This window comes from Bison bison, unplaced genomic scaffold, assembly GCF_000754665.1.
Source record: "Bison bison bison isolate TAMUID 2011002044 unplaced genomic scaffold, Bison_UMD1.0 scf7180017864043, whole genome shotgun sequence".
NCBI classification, from domain to species: Eukaryota; Metazoa; Chordata; class Mammalia; order Artiodactyla; family Bovidae; genus Bison; species Bison bison.
The window spans coordinates 4,727,580-4,752,873 of NW_011494615.1; the positions used below are offsets into that span (position 1 = coordinate 4,727,580).

The 25,294-nt window shown below is 38.6% G+C and overlaps 1 protein-coding gene across 4 annotated transcripts in view; it reads right to left on the reverse strand.

Annotated features, from left to right (window-relative positions):
* Nucleotides 1–25,294, reverse strand: part of LRRFIP2 (leucine rich repeat (in FLII) interacting protein 2) — a 110,118-nt gene that overhangs the window by 48,387 nt on the left and 36,437 nt on the right. For 2 of the 4 annotated variants that reach the window (XM_010835531.1, XM_010835532.1), the window contains exon 3: nt 15,533–15,619. In XM_010835531.1, the coding sequence (XP_010833833.1) occupies nt 15,533–15,619 (87 nt within the window). The other 2 variants (XM_010835533.1, XM_010835530.1) reach the window with 2 other exon arrangements.

Consider the following 25,294-nt stretch of genomic DNA (forward strand, 5'->3'; position numbering starts at 1 on the left):
ATTTTTTTTTCAAAACTCCTCCTATTTCCATTATTTGTTCAAATAAACTGATCAAATTAAATTACCAAAGAAAGAGTGTGAGCAGTAAACATGGTTTGGTCTACGGCAGGTTCATCTTCAATATACTAAGGGAAGCAATTACATTACTGTGATTGCTTGAGGGGGGAAAGAAATCATCTAAACAATTTCAGCCATCTTTTTTGCTCAAGGTTAAGGAAGCCCAGGCAACCACTGACTGAAAGACGGCTCCTCCACTGTTGACACTGCAATAGGGGACAGCCCTCCTCCCATCGCAACCCTGCCCTGCCGACCGCCTGCACCACACCCTCTGAGAGGCTCCATGACTCACTTCTCCCCAGAGCTCCCAATACTCCACCTGCCAGGTCTCACTAATGTCCTCCCATTTCATCCTCGCCTCCTTCCTCATTTCTACCAGCCAAAGGTTCCCACCCCGCTCTCCACCTCACCAATGGCCAGAGCCCTAGCCAAGGGAGCCCTGAGTTAGCAAGGAGCTTGGGCTGCACTTCCTCTGCCAGTGCTGTTGCAACTCGACAGGGAAGAGGTGTTCCCAGCACCCCAAATGGGCACTGTAGACATTTTTTTTTCCCCACAGCAACGCCATTTAGCAGGTTGGCTGGAATGGAGAGCACTATTAGTCCTACAGTTTAATTACACTATAGGTTGAAGAATTTTCTGCAAGACAGCATGGGAATTCTGCCATCATAAACTTTGTTGTTTCTACCAGAAAATTAATTTCAAGTTCCCAAATCTCAAATGTATAAAACAATCATTCAGAATGACAGCTACATGTGAGTTTCGTACTGCCTATAATACCACAACTGTGCTTAGTTGTTCAGTCGTGTTCGATTCTTTGCAACCCCATGGACTGTAACACACCAGGCTCCTCTGTTCACAGGGATTCTCCAGACAAGAATACTGGAATGGGTTGCCATCCCCTCCTCTAGGGGATCTTCCCAACCCAGGGATCGAATCTAGGTCTCCCTCATTGCAGGCAGATTCCGTCTGAGCCACAGGGAAGCCCAATATCACAACTAAATCAATTCAAATATCCAAAATAAGTTATAAGAATCTCACTAAACCTATTAAGGTACAGTCCTCCAAAGGGCAATTCATAGATGAAAATACAGTATTAATGAACTTAGTGTGACACTTTCCTAACTCTAGCCACCAGGGTTAGCATACGTTAGTGAAGTGCAAGTCGCTTAGTCATTTCCGACTCTTTGCGACCCCATGGACTGGGGCCTGCCAGGCTCCTCTGTGCATGGAATTCTCCAGGCAAGAATACTGGTGTGGGTATCCTATCCTTTCTCCAGGGGATCTTCCCGATTGAGGGATCGAACCAGAGTCTGCTGCATTGCAGGTGGATTCTTTACCAGCTGAGCTACCAGGGAAGCCCATCATATGTTAACTTGATATTAAATCTTGTAAATGAAAACAAAATTATTTTTAAATAAGGTTCTGGTAAGTCATGTTTCAGTATATTATCAGGTTTCAATAATGCCTGAAGAGCACACTAATGCAGTCATAATTCTTAATTTCCCTGAAAGGATCAGTGAATTTTACAACCACACAAAATACTGTGATATGAGACACAACAGAACTAACCAGTGGGTCTTTATGAGAACCAGAAGATCTCTTCTTCATTCCGTAAGAGTGACTGTAAGAATGATTCTGGAAGTAAATATTGATGTTAACTTTAAAGATCACATAGTGCAGTTTTAAGATAATTTAATAAAGTGCATCTTAAAATCATACATAGAAAAAGGCCCACATGAGACATCGAGTAGTCTACATGCACGCACCTGTTAGTGGGAAACGGGCTCAGACACACAGCCTGCCCACATACCAGCATCCCCCTCATCCCTGCTGTGCCATCCAGCTCGGTGCTGAGCCAGCTGAAGACTGAATTAGGACTCAGAACCAGCAGGCTCTAAGTGGGGGCCTTCATGCCACACCTCATTTGAGTCTCCGCTTCTTTAAAAAGGTATGAGTGACAAGAGAGGCCACTTCCTTTTGCAGTCCTCCTTACCTAAAGGCCAAAGAGCAATCCTGTGTACCCACCAAAGCACGATGAGAACAGAAAACGTAACACGGCACTGCCTGAGACAGTCCTCTTAACCCGAGTTACGGGTCCCGCAGCAGGTGCTGCTCAGCGGAGAGCAACCTACACAGCGTGGTCTGTCTCATTAGAGCAGCATCATTAGATAATAACCTGACATCCTTGGATGTAACTTCTAGGAGTCAGAGCCAAGTGCATGTGAGGGGATAGAAGACAGCAATACTACTAAACAGGACAACTGGCAGAGAAGAAGTGCAATGTGGATATGCACCTTTGGTCTGAAAGGAGGAGATGCAGCTAGAAGGGGCCTAGCCGTCAACAGCCTGCTCTACACACACCACCTGAAACATGCACAGCTAGATCCTGAATCAGTGATTACAAATTCATTCTCCTTTTTTTTAAAGTCCATATCTTTCTTTTAGACATTACTACTCTGAACATAAGAGCTGTGGCAACGTATGGATACATTAACCCAAGAAAAACACACTACAGGTAAACTTCCTTGGCCAAAATGACATGCCATCAAAAAACCAAATCAAGCAAAAAGGAGTGGAGGAACTGACGTTTCAGTTGTCACCTGAATCCTCTCACACCTGCTGGCTTGTGACACAGAACATAAGACATAGCAGGTATAGCTGTAAAACATGCTGCTGTAGTTCAGTACATCTCACAACACCGCTGGAAACAGGTCTTCCAGGGCACTGAGTATGTGTCAGCTGGGTGACTCATCATTTTAAGATGAGTCCTGAATGGGAAAGCAAAAAATTTTTATATGATCCTGAGATCTTAAAAGGCAAAGCTATTCAAGTGCTAAACCATGCCACAACTACACACTAGAATTTGCCGTTAGTCATATATTTCCCCCAAACATCACAACAGACCTGTGACAAAGTTAGACATAATCTAGGATTAGCATCACCAATTGTTTATAAAGTGAAACTATATTTAACACAAAGTCATGCAATACATACTAATGATGAAAGTCTTGATGATCTATCCTTAAGAGCATCATACTGGATTTCAGGAAAAGGTGGAAGTTGGTTGTATTTCCAAAATCAGAAATATAAAGGCGGGGGGAAGCAACATTCATAAAATTATGAAAAATCCAGCACTACTTTAAAATCCCCAAATTATTCAACATAATAGCTGTGACACCTGAATTAAAGAACACTCTCCCCCCCTCACTCTTTCCTAGTATAGGTTATTGTTAAACTACATGTACAGGAAAAACTTCATGTTCTCATTCAGATCCAGAATTTATAATCAGTAATGTTCAGATGATTCACCCCAGCACAGTGCAGCACAAAACACCCAAGGAAGCCTTTAAACACAGGAATTAAGCATCCTAACGGTCTGTGAACATCGTTGTCCATCATGTGAAACGTGGCAAAAGCAAGTCATGGAGAAGCAATGAAGCAGGAACACATAGCTATATGATAAACTTACCAAAAAACAAAACTAAAAGACAAACAACTGCAGCACTAAAATGGGGAGAGCTCCCTCGGATCTGCTTGTGCACACACCTGGAAAGCACCCCTTCTCAAGAGCTTTCGCTATGAAAAATAGCGAACAAAGCTAGAAACCTGGTCAGAGCAAAGTGTGGAATGGATAGTATACATATAAAAGTGGCATGAAATATAAATCAAAGAAAATAGATATAAAATTTATGACAAGACCAGAAAACCATATTTCCTGTCGGGTCTTTAAGAAAATAATACGTTTAGCACCACATGTCAAATCCAAGAAACCAAATTAAATAGTAACTACTCAGATTTGTGTTTTCCTAATTTTTTTAAGCATTCTAGTCAGATTTTTTAAGCAATCTTGCCCAGAAGAGCAATGTATAAAACAAAAGCAATGAACAAGTTCCTCAGGTAGTTTGGTAAAAATATCTTTCTTTTGCAACTCTTATACCCATTTAGGATCTTAGGGAACACTATTCAGAAACCTGATCTAAAGTAATGTTTTTCTAAATGTGGACTGCAACTCATTAGTAGTTCATAAAATCAATTTATGGGTTCAACCAACATTAAAAAAATACAAAATACTAGAGTGGATCACATACAGTAAATATTATTTTTTTTAATTTGTTTCTGTATTTTTTATATACTTATATACACACAAAAACAGGCACATCTCTGCATATGAATACTGGATTACAGTGTAAAATGTATTCCTGTCATAGAGGCTGCAATTTTAAAAAGCCTAAAATACACCAAAAGGTAAAATTTAAAAGTGTAGTTCTAATAAAGCATTAAAATAATAGTTCAGACAGAACAAAGGTTTCAATTCATACTTAATGAGATGATCATTCACAAAAAATAATGCAGAAACTCCCCCAAATGTATTTCATAAGTATAAGGCTAAGTGGTATAATTTTACCACTGGCAAAATTAAATTCAGAGAAAATGATATTGCAATAAATACTAAGAGGTACTGAAGCAAAATATCTGCATTTGCATAGTTTTCTTATATTATGAAAACAGAATATAAAGTGTTACTACATGTGTAAAAAAAAATCTTGTTTATCCAAAATTTTCTAAAATGCCTAATGGTGTGCATTTGGTGGTAAATGATGTGCGTGGTAAAGTCACTGTGGTGAATGACATTTCACTGAAAATAAAGTTCCTTCTCTATGAAAGTTTTACCTGTGACTTCTTTCAGTTAACAAAATACTTTTGTTTTTAAAAAAACAAAAAAAAACCCATGACCAAAACACGTATTACTCAAATCACACACTCTTGCATATAAGCTATTCCATCCTCCCAAACAGGTAAGTTCATTGAAGGATCAGTCTTAGTTCTCATCCTCTCTGTAACACCTGGTCTTCTGCAAAAGCATAAGATTTAACAAGTTGAACTGAAAATGATCTACTTTGATTTTCTTTTTCTAAAATATAATGCAGAGCTCAGATAATTTTATTTTATTTATCTATTTATTCAGCTGTGCTGTGAAGCTTGCAGGATCTTAGTTCCTTGACCAGGGATGCAATCTGGGCCCCAGCATTGGAAGAGTGGAGTTCTAACCACTGGACCACTAGGGAATTCCCTCAGTTTTAAAAACTGGTGAATCTGGTAGGAAAATCCACAACCTGGACATCCCAATTGCTACTACTGGTTGTACACCTGGTGAACAAAAAGAATCCTCCAGTATGTGACAGTTGGCATTTATGTTGTTTAAAAGCAAACGATTCATCAAGGAAGAGAGAACTGAAAATATTTCCAAACTTCCTATTATAAAAAGTATTAAAAAGCAGGCTACAGAAACAAAAGTTCGGCAAGTGTTTGTTTCTGTGGGAATGGACCTATTGCTCAAGCCCCCGGGCGCCGTGAGTCAACAGTGAGTGCACAGTACTAACGCTGCACATTTCTCTGGGCTACACGCCACGAGGTCGTCACTGCTGGGTGTGCGGGCTCTGCTCCAATGTGTCCCCGTAACGTCCTTCGATGGGCTCTTCCACGGAATTAAACAGTGTAGGAGTAAATGACAGAATAATAAATTCCAAGCATATTAAAATTAAATTCATTAAAATTGTACTAAAGCCACTGATATATAAATAATAGGAACTAATAAAAAACAACAGTAAAGCTCTCCACCAGTGAAAACTGTGATGCATCCCTACCACTCTGATTCAAGATTACCTCATTTTCTAATTTCGGATCTCTTCCTTATAGTCTTCTTGTATTTCAATACATAAAAGCAGTGACCAAGCAGTCAGATTTTTTTTTTTTTAAAGGTAGATTGCTTTTTAAAGAAGCACTGTTTCAATTCTAAACTCAGGGCTTTGATTTAATCTTCCTTCCCCAAACCTACCATCTTCAACCATCTTGAACTATCTCTGCCTTATTTTTATACAGAAAGTCTATAGCATTGATACCATCTCTAGCCCCACATAGCTTCAGGCAGGACACTTTTCAAAGAAAGCAGTTAACTGGACAAAAGGAGAGATCAAAGTCCGCAGAATGTGGCATGAAACCATAAACACATCTTCCTCATATCCAAGTACTGCTAATGTTCATGTATCAAATACAAGGTCCAAAAGTCTTAGACTTTTTAATATACAGCTCATATGTTTAAAAAAATAACCAGAAAAGAAATACCAAAACCCCAAATAATATAGCAAACCCGAATAAAATTTAGGTCAGGGTTTTAAGCCATCACATGTATTTTTACAGAGAACACAAGTTGTCTACATTTTCGGTATAATATAGATGGTAAAGTTATTCTAAAAGGCAATAATCTGATGAAAATTTAAAACTCCCAAAATTATCAAGTTAGAAAAAAGAAAAAAACTTATCTCAACTATATTTCTTTTATACTGTGTTATTAGTAAGCTTTCATTTCAAATCAGACATTTCTAAGAAAGTCTAAAAATTTTTTGTAAATGCACACTAACAGTAGTACTGAAGTCTCTACAACGTAAAAATTTTACTAATCTTGAAGTTCACAGACTGCTTTTTAAAAATATTAGGAGTTTTACTTTTTGCTACATAATAGCAAATTTTCATAACTACCATAATGAAATAAAATACTATTTGAGTTCTAGTTATATCTTAAATTTAACGATGTAATTTCCATGAAATGAAAATCAATCTCACTTTATAGACACTGAGTAAACAATTCCTTATTTAATTGCAGATTTATTTTTTGTTTGTTTACAGATTTGTTTTAAAAACAAATTAGGTTGAACTTGGATGGCTTTACCATTAGGTTAAACTAATACGTAAGTTTCCCATGCAAATTTACAAATAACCAGCTTGAAGACTGTGAACTTCACACTATGAACATTACAATAAGTCATATATTAAAAAAAAAAAAAGGTGAGATGGGATTATTTTCAAAGCCCTCCAAGCTCAACTTTTAAGCTTTTGTTAACTCCCTGTGAGAAAAAAAAAAAAAAAAAAAAGGCACCAAAATTTCTCTAAGGAGAAGCAAGACAAATTTATTATCTTAAAGCTCTTTTCCTTTAAAATCATTCTTAAACCACTAGTTAGATTTCTATAAAGGCTTTTTAATATTCTTATAAATCTAAATTTTTATAATCAACCAAAATGTTTATGATTCAAGTACTAGCTTACTAATTTATTCCAAAAAGCCAGTAGATTATATTCACAATAAGAAATATAACCACTCCTGGCAACAACTGTACATTCGGAAAACATCACCTCGCCTGCCATTCAATTTAGCGTATGTGCATGTGCAAAATTTATGGCCAAAGCTGCACTCGGCCAATACGCAACAGACTGTAACACAAGGAAAAGTATCTAAAAAATAAAACGTGGTCTTAAGAACGTAAGTGAATTAAAAAAAAAGAAATATAACCAGAGTAAAAGACTATTTAAGAATGCAAACATGTCAATAACTAGTATACCAGAACACACTCAGTTTAATACAGTGTATTTTCAAGATAGGAAAAAATACAAGATAGGAACATTATACAAGATAGGAAGAAAACTAGACCTGGGGATATTAACAAATATAGATCTTAACAAGAACAGAATTTTACTGATGAAAAAAAATCTAGATATAAGCACATATACTATATTAATAATGTACAAATTAAAAGCATTGCTCTAAGGCAATGTGCTTTAAGCACAACTCATTAAGAACAGAGATCAGCTTTTTTGGCACAATATGCAAGCCTTTAATGAACAATTTCTCATTTATTTTGATTTACGATGATATACACTAAAAACTTGAGACAAACTACAAAATATTAATCAAAATATTGAAGCATGATCATTTCTATAAATATGGTAAGACAGGCGTTTTAAAAATCAGTTCAATTTACCACTGAATAAAACTATTAGTCACCCATGCCACCAAATAATAAATTTCATTAAAAAAATTATCATTTAAAAAAATCTGAAAGTAGGAAAAATCTGAAAGTTAGAACCATGCAGGTGTTATTTTATAAAATCAATCTTATTATTTTGTAATGATTTTACAAAATCAAAAGTCCTTTTACAGAAAAAAAGTAAATATACATGTTAATAGATGAAAATATTTACGATTTTAGAATTGATTTACTTATAGCAATAATTTGAGAGAAAATACCACTTTCCAATGAAAAGAACTTTACCAATATTTTCTCTTTTTTTAGAAAAGACAAAGGGATAGCTTTGCTATTAGGGTGTAAACAACTTAAAATACCAACCCCGTGACTGCCAAGACTTCGAATGGACAATGCATCCTCAACTCCCTGATAAGATAAAAACAAACACAGTAAAGGTGTGTGAGTGGCTGCAGCAAGCTGATGAGGAAAAGTATCAGAGGCAAGTTTGTAGGTTATTACAAACCAGAGAAGGACGACGATGACTGGATCTGTGGGAAGACCTGGCCCTTTCCGACTCTTCCTGGGAAGGGAGAAAGTACGTGGACAGTTAATCACTGAGCAGAGGGCTGCCTATCAGAACTGAGCACAGAGGGGAGTTTCCTCAAGGCTGAGTTTGGGCAGTCACATCCCTCCCTCAGTTGGAAGGGAAGCAGAAATCATCTCAGCAATGTTTTCATTTGAACAAGTGTATGTATGTCTGGCCATTTGTAGAATGTACTCGATATATGACCAAGAGAGCTCAATATACCAAGATAAAAATTAGTAAGTATACTTAACCAACAGAAATTGAGGTCAGCATTAAAAGCAGACTTTGATCTATTTTTTATGATGTTAGTTTATGCAAAGCAGGAAGAAATGTTTATTACAGATGTAGTTTACAGTGAAAATGTATTCTTTTAAAAAGGTTTGGGTTGTAATTTTGCGCTCATTGCCAAAAATTTTTTTCTTTTACCACTATAACTGGGAAAGCAAAGAACAACTAAATGAAATAGCCCCTGACTGTGTATTGTTAATATGAAAAACTACTTATAATTATGAGAAACTAAATACTTTAGAGTTGATAAAGTTGCTTCAAAAGTTATGCCTTATGAAGACTGTAAAAACAAAACACACAAAAAAACCCAACTGACTAAATAAATGTAATTCTAATTTTTTCCATATTCATCTATTAGCACTGTGGCATTAAGTACTGAGTCATGTGAAATTAAATGACTAGTCCCTAGAACCTAATCAACTGTAAGAAACTTCTGATCTTTCAGAATTTCAAAGTTTGGAGTGTCAATTTGCACTGACTAAGAATCTACACACAACTGGCCAACTGGGTTCACAGGTAATCAACACTGCTTTTCCCAAAACACACCAAAACTTCAACACCCCATGACAATACAGCACAAGCATCATGCAGATGGAATAATTGGATGTGGCTACGCCTGATCATTCATTGTGAATCCAGCAACAGTAATTCAACTGAAACACCACAATTTAATGCTTTGTTTTGGTCATGATCTTTGAATACAATTCCAAAAAACGCCTGCTTGTCATATGTCGTGTACATTGATGCATTTGATCAAATCTGTTCAGAAGTCTGTTTATATGTACCAGGATGATTCAATAATTCAATGTTCAACATGGTGCTCTGATCTTTAGGAAATCATCACTGATTCACAGTTTTGTTATGTAATAGGCACATGTAAGCTGTAAGAAGCCAAGCAAGTTTCTTTCCTCTCTTTGACTATCAGGTGACGTATCACAAAACTTTGGGGGGCATGAGTGTTAGCCCAGCAGTGTAGGTACAGCTTACTAATGGTAACAAGTTCTAGGCTAGTTAGCTTTGTTAGTTGAGGTTAATTCTATGTGCCCCCTCCTAGTGTTATTTGGGGTACCAGGGTGACATATCAATACAAGGTTTAACGTTCAGTTTTCTCTTTATTCTATCCTTTCTTTTCATTCCACCTACCACACAGGCGCACTTTTAAAAACCTGCCTCTAAAGAGCACATCCCATTAAACATGCAGCAAAGACAGATGCATTCATATTTATCCTTAATTATGCCTATTATAAAAATAACTCTAAATAACACCACAGTAAGTATCGGAATATCTCTAGATTTACACAGCTTTCTTTTTAGCACCATTTGGAAAAAATGACCTAATGAGTTCAGAAAACTACAGAATAAAATATAAGCCCATAGAGGCTGGCTAATTTAAAGTGACAGGATACAGTTTATTCCACAGTCATAACCTACACCTGAAGCCAGCACTGTTCAGCAGGCCTTTCATCGACAGTGGAGATGCTCTGTGTTTGTGCTATCTGGTATGGCAGCCACCAGCCACAGGTGGCCACTAAGCATTTAAACTGTCAGAAGTGCAACTGAGGAACCAAAGTTTAATTTTTATCAATTCAAGTCGAAACCTAATTACCCACATAAGGCTAGTGGCTACCATATGTACAGTGAGGCAAGCTCAGAGCAAATTTTTATTACACCAAAAAGACTCCAAGCACATACTTCACTAAGAGTCTGCCGTGGAACACTACTCTTCCACAGAAAGGCGGGCATTCCACGTGGTCTTTAACTACTGCCTTTACCTGGAATGCTACCGCACAGTGGCAGACAGGGAGATACAGAAGGAAACCCTGTATAAACCAAAGACCCTAGCACCAAATCTAGAATTATTTTTAAGAGCTAGAGGATCCTTAGAGATCATCTAGTCTGATCCTTTCATTTTATAGTACAATAAACAAAAAGCTGCATCACAAAAAGGTTTGGGGTCAACAAAGCTAGAAAGCTGGACCAGCATTCAGACCTTCTGACTCACCATACCACTGAACCAATCAAGATACTATCCTATACTGGCCAAATCCAGATTTAACTACATACAAAGAACATGAAGAAAGGGGCAAGGTATCCTAGTTTTCTACTCTGGAATACAAAAAAAGCTTCATTTCCCAGGTATTTCTAAAGGACTATTAAAACTGCCAAAAGGCTTTTTTAAAAATTAATCACCAGAAAGTCAATAGAAAAAGATTTCAGCAACGTTTTTAGGTACCAATTACAAGGCAGACTATCCCTCTCCTTCCACAGTTCAGAAGACAAAATATTTTCACTGTCTTGGGAAGCCTTATAAATATAAAGGATGAATGAACAGGACAATGCCTTCAAAGAGAGTTTTCTATCTTTTAAGGCTTCCTGAAAAATTATGTTTGATACATTTAAGTTAGATAAATGGAAATGAAATATACCCTGTTTTTAAAAGTTCTCTTTAAGTTTTTTTTTTTTTTTAAAGCTGACAGCCCTCTGCATATACCTGGACATCTCTGACAATAAATATTGGATTCAAGGGGGGAGCTATCCCCCTCAGTTTTTTTTTTTTTAATTAATTCACTTATTTTAATTGGAGGCTAATTACTTTACAATATTCTGGTGGTTTTTGTCATACATTGACATGAATCAGCCATGGGTGTACATGTGTCCCCCATCCTGAACCCCCTTCCCATCTCCCTCCCCACCCCATCCCTCAGGGTTGCCCCACTGCACCAGCTTTGAGTGCCCAGTTTCATGCATCAAACTTGGACTGGCAATCTAGTTCACATATGGTAATATACATGTTTCTATGCTATTCTCTCAAATCATCCCACCCTCGCCTTCACCCAGAGTTCAAAAAGTTTGTTCTTTATTATCTGTGTCTCTTTTGCTGTCTCACATATAGGGTCATTGTTACCATCTTTCTAAATTCCATATATATGTGTTAATATACTGTATTGGTGTTTTTCTGACTGACTTCACTCTGTATAATAGGCTCCAGTTTCATCTACCTCATTAGAACGGATTCAAATGTGTTCTTTTTAATAGCCGAGTAATAATACTCCATTGTGTATATGTACCACAGCTTTCTTATCCATTCTGCTGATGGACATCTAGGTTGCTTCCATGTCCTGGCTATTGTAAACAGTGCTGCGATGAACATTGGGGTACACGTGTCTCTTTCAATTCTGGTTTCCTCGGTGTGTATGCCCAGCAGTGGGATTCCTGGGTCGTATGGCCCCCTCAGTTTTAAATTAGGAAACCTCACAAACTGCATTTGCTCTTTCAGATTCCCAACACGTCACTGCTTCAGACACCCGGCTTACAGGCAGCAGTACTGGCTAACCTAAGACTACCTGGGGGCCCAGAAAGACACAGGCCCTTTTCTTCTTGGTCCGTCCACCTCCCACTCCACCATCAGCACATGGGGCACCCTTGCATCCCTTTGAATTCCGGCTCTGCCAACAACTAAAGCTGTTCACTTTGCCAACCCTTTCTCACCTACCTATAAAATGGAGAGAGTGGACCTGTCTTACAATGGGGACTGAACACGTATGTAAAAGGTATGAGCACAATGCTATGCTATGCTAAGTCACTTTAGTCGTGTCCGACTCTGTGTGACCCCATAGACGGCAGCCACCAGGCTCCCCCATCCCTGGGATTCTCCAGGCAAGAACACTGGAGTGGTTGCCATTTCCTTCTCCAATGCATGAAAGTAAAAAGTGAAAGTGAAGTCGCTCAGTCATGTCTGACTCTCAGCGACCCCATGGACTGTAGCCCTCCAGGCTCCTCCATCCATGGGATTCTCCAGGCAAGAGTACTGGAGTGGGGTGCCATTGCCTTCTCCATGAGCACAATGCTGGCACACAGACATGTACTCAACATTAGCTTCATTCCTGAGCCTCATGCTCCGGTGTTCCCTATTCACATCCAACAGCCCACTCACGGGCGAAAAAAGTGCTAAATTAGGAGAAATTTTTAGTATAGGAAGATTCTTCCTTCTAGTCATCGATAACCCAACTGTTTGTCTATGCATTATTTATTATAAATTTATTAGTAATTTATATTTTACACTGTGATGCTCACATGCCAACTTCTATGATAAGTTCATAGACAGAAAGCAGCCAGAAAGACAAGGATAGGATAAGAAGTTAGAGGAAAAATCAGTTTGAACGAAGTGCCAGAAGGGGTCGGAATGTTAATTACTCTATCTGAAACAAAACCCCACCTTCTCTGCCTGTCCAAATCCTACCTATTAGTTAAGACTTGGACACCTGCGTTTTAAACCCTAACCCAAACTGCTCCTTTCAACATAAGAATTAAATATTAGACTTTTAACATAGGCTTTTTTTATTTAATGCTTTGATCTGCCCTAAGATATTAAAATCCTAGGCAATTTAATTTGAGAACTATAATACATAATTATAAAAGGAAATTAATATTTCCACTTTTGCAATTAAGAATTATTTCTCTTAACTCATGCAAAAATATTCTTAAGACATCATCAGTAATATTAAGCCAGTTACATGCAGAAGACACTTGAATTATAAAATAAGCTATCTTTAATAACAAGAAAGGACAGATTCTACTCCAAAATAACAAACACATACATGAGGAGTGGCTTAATTTTAAGTAACCAAACACCTTTTTTCTCTCTTTTTTAAAATATCACAATGAGAAGTATGATGAAGTTTTAAAATTTGTAGGTAAATACAATCATAAATATTTAAATTCTGGTTATACCTTAAAATGCTATTCTAGAACGGATTTGCTTATGAAAGTTGCTTGTTATGCAATTAAACAGTGGTTCTTAACCTCTTAAGGATCACAGACTCCTTTTGAGAATCTGATAATAAAAATTCCTGTGGCCATTTCACATGAAAATATACACATACTCAAAACCTGGCATGGGATGTCCTCACCCCATCCCCCAAGCCTATTCACACACCAAGCTAAGAACCCCCGAAATCAGAGGCAGCAAGGGCACTTATCAACACTGAAAAAAGCTCAAATTTAGGACTGACTCACAGTAAGTCATACATTACTGGTTGCAATTTGCTCTTGCAGCTAACAAATTTGGGAGTGACAGCATAAGACTTGAAAGGAAACTGAGAGAACTAACAACATAAAAGTAATTTTCAGAGGGGATGAAAGAATGATTTGGTTCATCTTTCTATGAAGAACCTGATATAGCTTTTTAAAAAAGAGAGAAAAGAAGAAAGGGGCAGGGGAGGAGAAGGCGGGACGGAGAGGGGTGGGCAAATTTTAGGGACAGAAGAACAAATCCACAGAGAGAAAACACATTCATCTACTCAATCTTTCTTGGTCAGGAGCATTTATGAGATGAGCGTGAGGCTCTAACTACAACGAAAATGGCCGGACTCCAAGCACACATTTGGTCCACTACAGGCAGAAGAGACACTCGCTGACCTTTAGGTTCAAACATGACAAACACTCCTACTTGGCAAATGATTAGTCAATGTTTTACTTTGAGATTGCATATTTCAGCAACTGATCACAACATGCAGGGCAGGCAATTCTGGCCTACCAGCCACTTCTGAATCTGTCCCCATTTCCGGTCAAAGGAATGATGAGAGTGCTACAAATGCAAAAGTTTCACAAACTCAAGTTTCCGACAGACTGCCTGCTATGGAAAGTCTTAAACTAATCACATACATTTGTCCTGAAAGGCAATGATTGTTAATTCAAAGTTACACATTCAAAATACACAACATACTAAGCTAAATATGTTCAGTCTGCAGCTCAGAGAACTACAAATAAAACTTAAACTTAATAACTCTATTCTTATAGTTCACTACAATTTTAGGAATATAAAACACAATGCATTGTATTGTAACATTTCATCTCAAGCCAAGAACTGCATTCAATATTTGAAGCTATGAGGTAAAAAAAAAAAAAAAAAAAGCAATATATTAACTGTTTTTGGCTTTGTTTTTGAGCTGTGACAATATGGACTCTATACACATCTCTCTAACTCATTAACAGAAAATTCACCACAAACCTCAAAACAAAGTGTTTAACATTGCCCTGCAGCTTTTTTCCCCCTTTAAACTAAAACATCAGAAATGGTTTTTATGGGAATTTTCAAAGTCAGGTCAATGTCAGAAGGAAAGAGTAAAAAAGAGTATTTGTTTTCTTTTAAAGCAGCCCAACTTCTATATATGTCTAGTTATAAAATTTTTTTTCTTTTTTGCTTTTCTCACTGATAATTAAAACAGACGGAAATGTATTAGCTATACAAAAGTGTAACATAAAATCAATCATAATTCCACCACAGATAAACCAAAGTACTGAGAGTGATCACTTCTTTCCAGTAGTTTTTGATCTATATATGGATACTAGTTTTTGTAACACAAGACTGGAGTCCTAAAAGTGCTACAATTGTGGGATTTTTTTTTTTCCATTTTCTTATACGAAGATTTTCCTCCATTATTAAGTATGCTTACAAACTATATGGCTGTATGATTTCACAGAGCTTAACTATGTATTTATCACGATATAGTCAAAATTCTAGGACATTTAGGACTATAGTAAATAATTCTGTCACCTCTAAGTCTTCTTTGGCTATTACAAGGACTTTATAACCCAACAGTAACTTATGACAAGAGGTATACAGGTGTCTGCTGTTAATTTCAAACAAATACTGCACTAACTTGCTGACACAGAATGGCTCATCAAAACACATACATCAGGTTACTCTATTCCCAGTATTTCAAAAGGAACCAGGTTTACTTCAGAAGGAAACTAGCCTTCTGAAGCAACGACACAAAACAGGGTTATTTTCCCCAGTTACCTCTTTTTGCTGCCGTTCCAGTTCTCTCATGCGGATATCTCTTGCTTCTGCCCGGGCAGCCCGTTTTGCTGCCAGCCTTGCCTCTGCCTGAAAAGTAACAGAAAGATTCAGCTTTATTTAAAAACCAGTGCCTCCAGCACCATCCCTCTAGACCAGCCTGGAGGAGAGAGAGCCGAAAAGAGTGGGGACACAGGGTTGCCCACCAGCAGCCTGGTGACCTCTTCAGTCTACACCCCCTCCACAACTCACTTCTTTTTCTAGTCTCAGAGTCTCCTGAAATCTGGGCCTTCATGCACAACTGTCTGACTTGATGACATATTCAAAACAGTTTACACTGTTCATTGTAGGTTTCTCCAAACTTGCTTTTTCCAGTATTTCTTTCCCCATCAGTTTAATCATACAAATTGGAAATGGCAGGGCTGGCCCCTATTTCACTGTGGGCATCACCAATATTCACTCTCCAAGTGCTGTCAATTCTTGACCAACTCTTGGGTTGAGTTTCCCTCCAACCCATCTCTCTTTCTTTATGCTCACGATCCCTGCTTATTTCAGGAACTCTTCCTCTCTCTCTCTCCGAGATATGCTTCACATGCCATCAGATTCACCACTTAAAAACATACAATTCAATGGGTTTTTAAGTATATTCACAAAGTTGCACAATTATCATCACCATCTAATGATACTTTTGTCACCCCAAAAGGAAAACCTGTACCCATTAGTTGTCACTTCCCATTACCCAACTCCAGCCCCGGGCAACCATCAGTCTACTTTCTGTCTCTCTGAATCTGCCTCTTCTGGACACAGCATATAAATGAAATCATATAATAACTCTTTATCTCCTGGACACTGCAACTGCCTCCAAATCCATCTACCTGACTTTAGACTCGACTCGACAATTCATCGTCTATGTGGTTACATGACTGCCCATCTGCCTTACAAAACACATTTCTGATCAAATCAATCATTTTGCTCTGTAAAACACTCCAGGGGCTCCCCCTCACTCACTGTTAAAGCAAAAATTCCATAGACCAGCACAAAGAGAAGACAGGAGACGAAGAGCAAAAACAGAGATAGTTTCTCCCAGTCAGTTCTCTGCCTTTTTTCCCCCAGTTGGCCCCAGCTTCACCAGCTGCATCCACCCCTCTCCATTCCCGGACCTCATCTCCTGGGCTGGGAGGTTCAGCCTCTCTTCACAGACTGTTTGCTGGCAGGAGGTATTCTCCCTTCTCTCTCATTCAGCGACCACACTACTTTCTATTAAGAGCTCCTCCAGCCCCTCTGTCACAGAGTAATGCTCTACGCACATGCCCCTACCATGACTTATGACACTGTGTTAAACGTATTATATGGTATTAAAATTACATGCTCTGTCGCCCCTATGCCTCGGTGTCTGCCAAACAAACAAGACATTTCCAGGCCATGGGCCAGTGTATCAAGGAAATGAGGCAACAAAACAGCCTGATGTACCACATGAAACTAAAAAATCTCTGTCGTTTCTCTGGGAGTGGTTTCCTGGGTTCTTGGCCGCATTGTAACTCTGATTCAGATCCCTCCTCTGATAAGGACAGTAGCTGCTGCTTCTCTTGTTCTGATATTTGTGCCCAAGCCTCATAGTAGGAGGGCTTCCCAGCTGGCACAACAGTAAAGAATCCACCTGCCAATGCAGGAGACACAAGAGACGTGGGTTCCATCCTTGGGTCAGAAAGATCCCCTGGAGTGGGGGCAAGAATACTCCAGTATTCTAGCCTGGGAAATCCTACGGACAGAGGAGCCCGGCGGGCTACGTACATGGGGTCACAAAGAGTTGGACACAACTGAGCAATTAAGCCCGCAGGCACACTCACACTAAGAAGAGACTCAGGCAAGATTTAGAAGGATCTACTGTGTGTAAGCACCACACTGAGTGCAAAAAGTACAGAGCAGGACATGCCATTTCTGCCCAAAGACTTCACAGTCTAGCTGAGAGAGACAAACACACTGCTTAGAAGGAGGACACCTGCAGGAAGGGGCAACGGGTTTTGCCAGGCAAGGTCACAGAAGGCTGCTAAGAAGCATAGACAGTGTAAGAGTTACTACTTATTCAATCTCAATTTTGGCATTTTCCTAGTCAGTTTTACACATGTTTTAGTAGCAAAAACCCTGCAAAGTGAATTGCAATCTACCATCCTTAAGCTCTCACACCGTCATCACCAGAGCAATTAGTTTTCTCACATGAATTTTCCAATGGCCTCTATCTTTAAAACACCTACACTCAGACTTCCCTGGTGGTCCGGTGGATAGGAACTCACCTGGCAATGCAGGGGACACGGGTTCAGTCCCTGGTCAGGGAAGATTCCATAAGCTGCGGGGAAACTAAACCCAGGCAACACTACTATTGAAGACTGCCTGCCTAGAGCTGATGCTCCACAACAAGAGAAGCCTCTGCAGCGGGAGCCCTCATACCGTGATGAAGAGGGTCACTGGCTCACTGCAGCTAGAGAAAGGCCACTCACAGCAACGAAGTGACCCAGCGTGGCCAAATAAATATACAGTTAATTTTAAAATACACCTACACTCTCCACCTTCTTTCCCCCTCTATGAATGATCACCACGTTCTTACCAGAACATGTATTTTACAAAAAAAGACTTTACGGCTAAATTATGCTTCAGCACATAATAAATACATCTACACTTGCAGCCTCCCTTAGAAATTTATCGAGAATGCCAATTTAATCCTTCTGATATCTGTGGCCAATTCTGCACAATCTATTCTAAAATGGGAGTTCTCTAACCAAACAGAAGTACAGGTAATTGAAATTTATTCTCTAATAAATTCTCTTGCACAACAAAAGGGAAGGGACCTAACTGCTGTGCAACAGAAAGACCACGGGCTTCAGAGCCACAAACACACCCTTCTCTTTGCTACTTAGGCAACTCTAAGCAAAACTCGGATGTTACCTCCCTTGGAGACAGTATTAAATACAGCAAGCTTTAAGAGATAAAGAGGTTTCAAAACTACTTTATCTGTTTCTTTCTTATACATTGCTCCCAGGTTTCTGATAGCAGGAACAGCAAGGGGCCAGCAGTCACTCCAATCTGGTAAGACAAGAGGTGCACTCTATTCTTACACTGACACATTTTAACTCTTTTTTTTTTTTAATTATGAAAGTATGATAACACATTTATAGGAGACTTGGAAAACACAGAACAAAATTACATATAGTTCCACTATATTTTATAAGCATTTTAAGTAGATAAATTAGTATTTTTAGTTGGAGTTTCAAAATCAAATTCTCAAAAATTAATAAAATACATAGAAAAGTAGAAAGATATAATAGACCTGAAAAGCACTGTGAACCAATCCAACATAATTAGGATTTATATGATTTTCACACAACAGCAGGATACAAATTCTATTCAGATTCCCATAGATTATAAACCAGGAGACACTGGAACATATCCAGGGACATAAAACAAGGTGCAAAAATTTCCTGGTCTAAAAGTATTGAAATCATACAGAGTTTGTTCTCTTAACACTGTGGAATTATGTTAGAAATCAATATCAAAAATATTTGAAATTAACCCCCATATTTCCAAGTGCAATATGACATTTACCAAGAGAGATCTTTGACTTATAGCCACTGAAAGCCTCAATAAAGTTACAAGACTGGAAAAACACAGAGCATGACTGCAAAGAAAGCATTTAAGTGAGAAATTAGTATCAAATGAGAGCTTAATGTCAAAGATACTTTAAAAAACCCATGTATACGGAAATTAAATGTCTACTTAAATGATGAGTGTGTATCAGAAGTCATAACAAATAAAGTTAGAAAATATGTGTAACAGAATAAAAATGAAAAGAGAATTTATCAGAATTTGCTGCATGCAGCTAATGCAGCTCAATGCAACTAAATATAATGTGAAATTTTAAATAAGGTATGAAAATAAATAATAGATCCTAGCATAAAATTGTGTAAGATTTGAATAAAACCTGTACTTTAGTTAATAATACTGTGAAGTGAAGTGAAAGTCACTCAGTCGTGTCTGACTCTTTGCGATCCCATGGACTGTAGCCTACCAGGCTCCTCAGTCCATGGAATTTTCCAGGCAAGAGTACTGGAGTGGGTTGCCATTTCCTTCTCCAGGAGATCTTCCCAACTCAGGGATCGAACCGGGCCCAGGGATAAAACCGGGCCCAGGGATAAAAAAAGCACTGCAGGCAGACGCTTTACCGTCTGAGCCACCAGAGAAGCTAAAATAACACTGTATCATATGTTAATTTCGTGTTTGTTTGTTTACAACAGTATTTCTTTATATTCTCAGACTGGATTAGAAATTTCAAGTCTCATTCAAAATTTTTTAAAAAATCACTAAATAATAAGCTTTCTAGACTTTTAGCCGTAATACTAGATATACTGATATATGTTTAAACAGTCAAATTATAGGTACACAAACCACACTTCAAAGTAGCAACACTAGCACCTTCCCCTCAGGATACAATTGTGTCAAAGAGCTACCACAGCTTAGTTTTAACCCACTCTCACAGATACAAAATAAAAAAGATAAAACAATAAAGGACCACAAGGATTGAACTAAGTTCAATACAAAGGTTGGTTAATAAAAATGAAACACAGAATCACCACTTGACCCAATAATTCCACCTCTGGGTACATACACAAAGGAACTGAAAGTAAAGACTCAAAAGAGATATTCACACACCAAATGTTCGTAGCAATATTACTCATAAGAGCCAAAGGGTTTAAACAACCCAACTGTCCATCGACAGATGAATGGATAAAGAAAATGTACATACATTTTCCATACAATGGAATATTACGTTTAAATTTAAACAGCAGGAAGCTCTGACTATATGCAACAACTGTGATGAATTTTGAAGACACTGTTGAGTCAAATAAGCCAGACACAAAAGGACAAATATTAAATGCTTCTGCTTATCTCAGGTTCCTAAAATAGTCAAATACCACAGGGATAGAAAGTAGAACCGTGGTGTCCAGTGTGGGAAGGAGGGGATGGGAACTGTTATTTTAACGGGTACAGAGTTTCACTAAGGATGCTGAAAAAATCCTGAGGATGGGCAGCGGTCGTGACCGCACAGCAGTTTAAATGTACTTAACGCCACTAAACTGTACACTTCAAGGTGATCAAAATGACTGACTTAGTGTGATGTTTATTTTACTACAAAAAAAGTTAGTTAATTTAAAAGTTAGCGTAACACATGAGTGAAATCACAAGTACTAAGGAGCCTTATTGAAGTATCTGTATGGTCTTTAGGCTGATATGACCCAAACTTTTAAGGTTAATAGGAAAATTCAGGAACTGGAAATTCAGGTTCAGAAATTACTTGTAAATCTATCTAGTAAGCACTGGACCAGGTTTCTAAACATGAAGATCATTCCAAGGAAGACAGTCGAGAAATAACGATCAAGCTCTGGCAATATATCAGGACCCAATTCAAAATGTACTAATTCTGTAAAGGGGGGACCCTTACCTTTGCTCTTAATATTTATAAACCTGAACAGTGCTTTGAGAATGATCTTCATAGAATCAAAACTCAAACTTTCAAGATGACAGAAAAGATGAGACCTCACATTAATATTACCACCATCATTTGGGCACTTAGCAAAGCTAGACGGTTATTTACATTTAACTCACAAAGTAACCCCTTGATGTAAAGAAAGATGAAGTAATTGGCTTAATGTCCCCTGGCCAGCAAGTACTGGAACTGAGATCCAGATCCTAAGAATTTGATTCCAGTTCATGCTCTTAACTGTGTTGCCACAATGTATATCTTTATACCCCAAGTTTAAGAATGTATCCTTAGGCAAATAATAAAAGTTTACTTTGGATGAATTATCCTATGATTTTCAATTCAGCATAGACTCTTTTCTGTGAAAATGTACTATTCTGGTTCTCTTTTTTCTTTGACCAGGACTTTACACCAAATGTAGTCAATCTTCTGTTACACACAGCCTTTCCTCTCGTTTTACTCCCTATTTTCAATTATCGACCAACGGGAATGACTCAAATCTTACATCTCGGGCTCTGACCAAAAGCAAGGCCTATATTTCTAACTGTTTGGTGGATCTCTTGTCATGCACTAAGAGTGGATAAAAGCAACCTCATCCCCATGAATACTCTATGCTTCCCTGTTTTTCAATCTCCAGAAGTGGAACCCTTGTTGAAAACTCAGCCTCAGGGATTCCTACTTCTTAATCAAACTTTCTTTACACTATCCCTTGAATCCAACCTTTAATTTTCCTTCCAAGCAGGCCCTCACCACTTTCATCTGTGACACTAACTCTAACTTCACGTTCTCCATTCCCACTCTCCTCCTATCCCTGCTATTCCATATTACACACTGTTAAATTCACCAAGAACTGACTCATTGGAAAAGACCCTGATGCTGGCAAAGACTGAAGGCAGGAGGAGAAGGGGACGAGAGTGGATAAGATGGTTGGATGGCATCACTGACTCAATGGACATGAGTTTGAGCAAGCTTCGGGAGTTGGAGATGGACAAGGAAGCCTGGCGTGCTGCAGTCCATGGGGTCACAAAGAATCGGACACGACTTAGACTGAAGTAACTAAATTCACCAATATCCAAAAGAATCCTTACACTGTTACAATTTTAAATTTGGATTCTGTTACTGCTTAGTCAAATAAACACAGGCAAACAGGCTAAAATAAGCTCAGTGTGGCTCCCACTGGCATCCCAAATCAGAAACTCAACCAAGGCCAATCCTATTCTAAGTATCTGTCTTGTGGGTCTACAGGTAAAGCAGGATCTAGCCCACCCAATGCACAGTACCCTGCTTCCTTGGAATATAACCCCCATGTCAAATTTCACTGTAAACTATTCTAGGGGGAACAAAGTTATGTTCATTTAAAAAAACAGTTTGAATCCATCATCCTAAGAGTCAAAGGCAGGAGTTTACTATACAGCTATATAACAAGGTAAATATATGTATAGACATGTAAAGTTATATAACAATATACATATAAAACATAGATGGACGTGTCTATATACAGAGACACACACACCCACCCTACTATGATGTGAACTCCACCCTCCCCTGGGACCTTGCCTCAACTATCTGATCTTTCTCCTGCCTGCACTCTCTCCCTCTGTTGTCCTTCTTATCCTAAGTAGGTTAAAAGTCTCTCCTATCTTTAACAAAGGGCTTTCACTGCCATGGCCCCGGTTCAGTCCCTGGTTGGGGAACTGAGAGCCCATAAGCTGTGCGGCCAACAGACAAACCGTCCCATCCTGGATCGACTCTGTCTCATCTTCTCTTGTCTCTCATCTTCTTCTATTCTCTCACCTCCCTCCTCATTCTCTTCAAATGACTGCTTTCTGGGTTCTGCCCAAATCATTTCAGAGAAACTGCTCATGCCAAAGTCACTCATGACCTCTGACTACCAAACCCAGTAGAATTTTTCTCTTCTTATCTTGCTTGTCCTTTCTGGATTTCCCATATCACTGCCACTCCGCTCCTTCTGAAACACTCTTCTCTGGGCTTTCTGCAATGCTACTCTCCCCTGGTTTTCCTCGACTCTCTGATCTGCCTTCTTCAGAGTCCGACCTTTAATGTAATCAAAGCTTCCAGACTTCATCTCACTCTCTTCACTGTATGTCCACCCTAAGTTCTCTCTCTGGGTGATAGTGAGAGTCTGCAAATCTCTGCATCCAACAGACTTTTCTCTCTCAGTCCTGACCCAACTGGCTGTCCCACTGGAACCTCAGATTCAAAGCATCACAAACGGAATTTATCATCTTTCCCTTAAAGTCCCTCTTCCTCTTTATATCCCCATCAGTGCTCCCATTACCCCCAAAACTGAAACAAAGGATCACCATAAGGCTCCTCTGTTTTTAGCCTCCATCCACACCCAGTCACTATATCTCAACTATCTACTACATCTCTATATCAACTATCTACTATATCTCAACTATCTACTCCATCAAGATTCTCTCTCTACCATTTCTCCAATCCAAATTTCCCTCTTCCTTCCCATTGTCACTGCCTGAATTCAGGCTCTCATCACCTCTCCCAAGATGACAACAAAGCCTCCTAACTCATTTTCTCCCTACCAGTCACTCTACATGGTGGCTAACTCTGGAAAAGGTTTTACCCTTCAGTGGCTCCCCTCAGCTGCCCAAATAAAATGTAAACTCCTCAGCACACAAATCCCATCCTGATCAGGCCCTCTGGCCTCTCCAACATTAGCTCCCACTCCCCCCAACCTTTCTTCAGCCAAACCAAGCTGTTACTCTGGCAATTTCCCCCATGTTCTAGCTGTTTCACACCCACATGCCTGAGAACACTTAGAAAGTGACACAGAAATCCATAAAATAATACTGTTTATAATCATACATGTTAGAACTTTTAGAAGAGGAGCAGGAAGGCCACCTCAAGATTCTACTATAGTGGCTCCCTGTTGGGGCAAGGGAAGCGGAACTAGGACTAGGGATGAAATAAAAAGGCCCTAAACTTGGTTTACGATGTCTTCTCCCTTCCTTCTTACCTTTTTAGGAAAAGGTCTGAAATAACTGTCCCAAAAGGATACTTAAACTATTACTAAAACCTTTCTGCATTCAACCTTTTTCAAAAAGAACAGAACATGAAAACACACTCAAACGCCTTTAAAGAACAGAAACCGCTAGCTTTTGAAACTTCTGTCCCACTATCATATGGGACAGTTTTAAAGGGAGGCAAATTCAAATTTCATGATTAGACATAAATGCACTGAATGGAACCAAATGCGGAATTGCCAGCCTGCACGTACATCCATAATACAAAATCCACGCAACTGGCATGAGAAAGAAACATAAGGTGTTTGTCCCTCAGCTATGTCCAACTCTTTGCGACCCCAGGAAGCCCGCCAAGCTTCTCTGTCCATGGGATTTCCCAGGCAAGAATACTGGAGTGGGCTACCATTTCCTTCTCCAGGGGATCTTCCTGATCCAGGGATCAAACCTGGGTCTCCTGCATTGCAGGTAGATTCTTTACCATCTGAGTTATTTAGGCATTTACAGACTATGCTTTAATTTCAAGAAATCTGAAATACAAAATTATACAAAGTGAAACTGTCAAGGAAAATGACTAATTCAGGTAGCTAGGTCTCAAGAGTTTACTGTGCTTAATTTTGTTTATTCTTCCATGACACTCATGCCAAAAGAACACTGAAAGACAAGCTGAGACATAATATTTATTGTGTTGCTACGGTTTCCAAATTAACAAATAAAAACCATTACTCAACTTCCTAGCAACTTCCCTTTAGTAGAAAATCTTGGGTACCATTTTTCTTAATTTGATCTTACAGTATCAACCTTTTTTTTTTAAAGCGTTTGGTAGTTGAAAACCAACTATATAAACTTTCCTGAGCATAAATAACAATATTAGATAAAATCTAAGGAATTTTAATCCATTTTCTTCTGATGTCTAACAACTGTATCTTCCTTTTATTCAGAAATCTTCTGACGGCAAAATATTCTTTCAGAATGAGAGAAGAAATTTAAGACTACAAACTTTATTACTGAGGTTTGAATACAATCTAACAAATAGATAGCACAGGAAAGCTGAAACTTTGGCTCAGCAATGACATGTCTTGCCAAAGGAAAATGTGATTCACAGTCCCAGCAGAAATACTCTGTGTGTGTCTTGGGGGCTGGGGGTGGGGGTTGCTAGTAATGACTTTATATTTAGGACAATGATACTGTGCTATCTGAATTTTTTCTCCAAATGCCTATAAGTCACAGGAATGG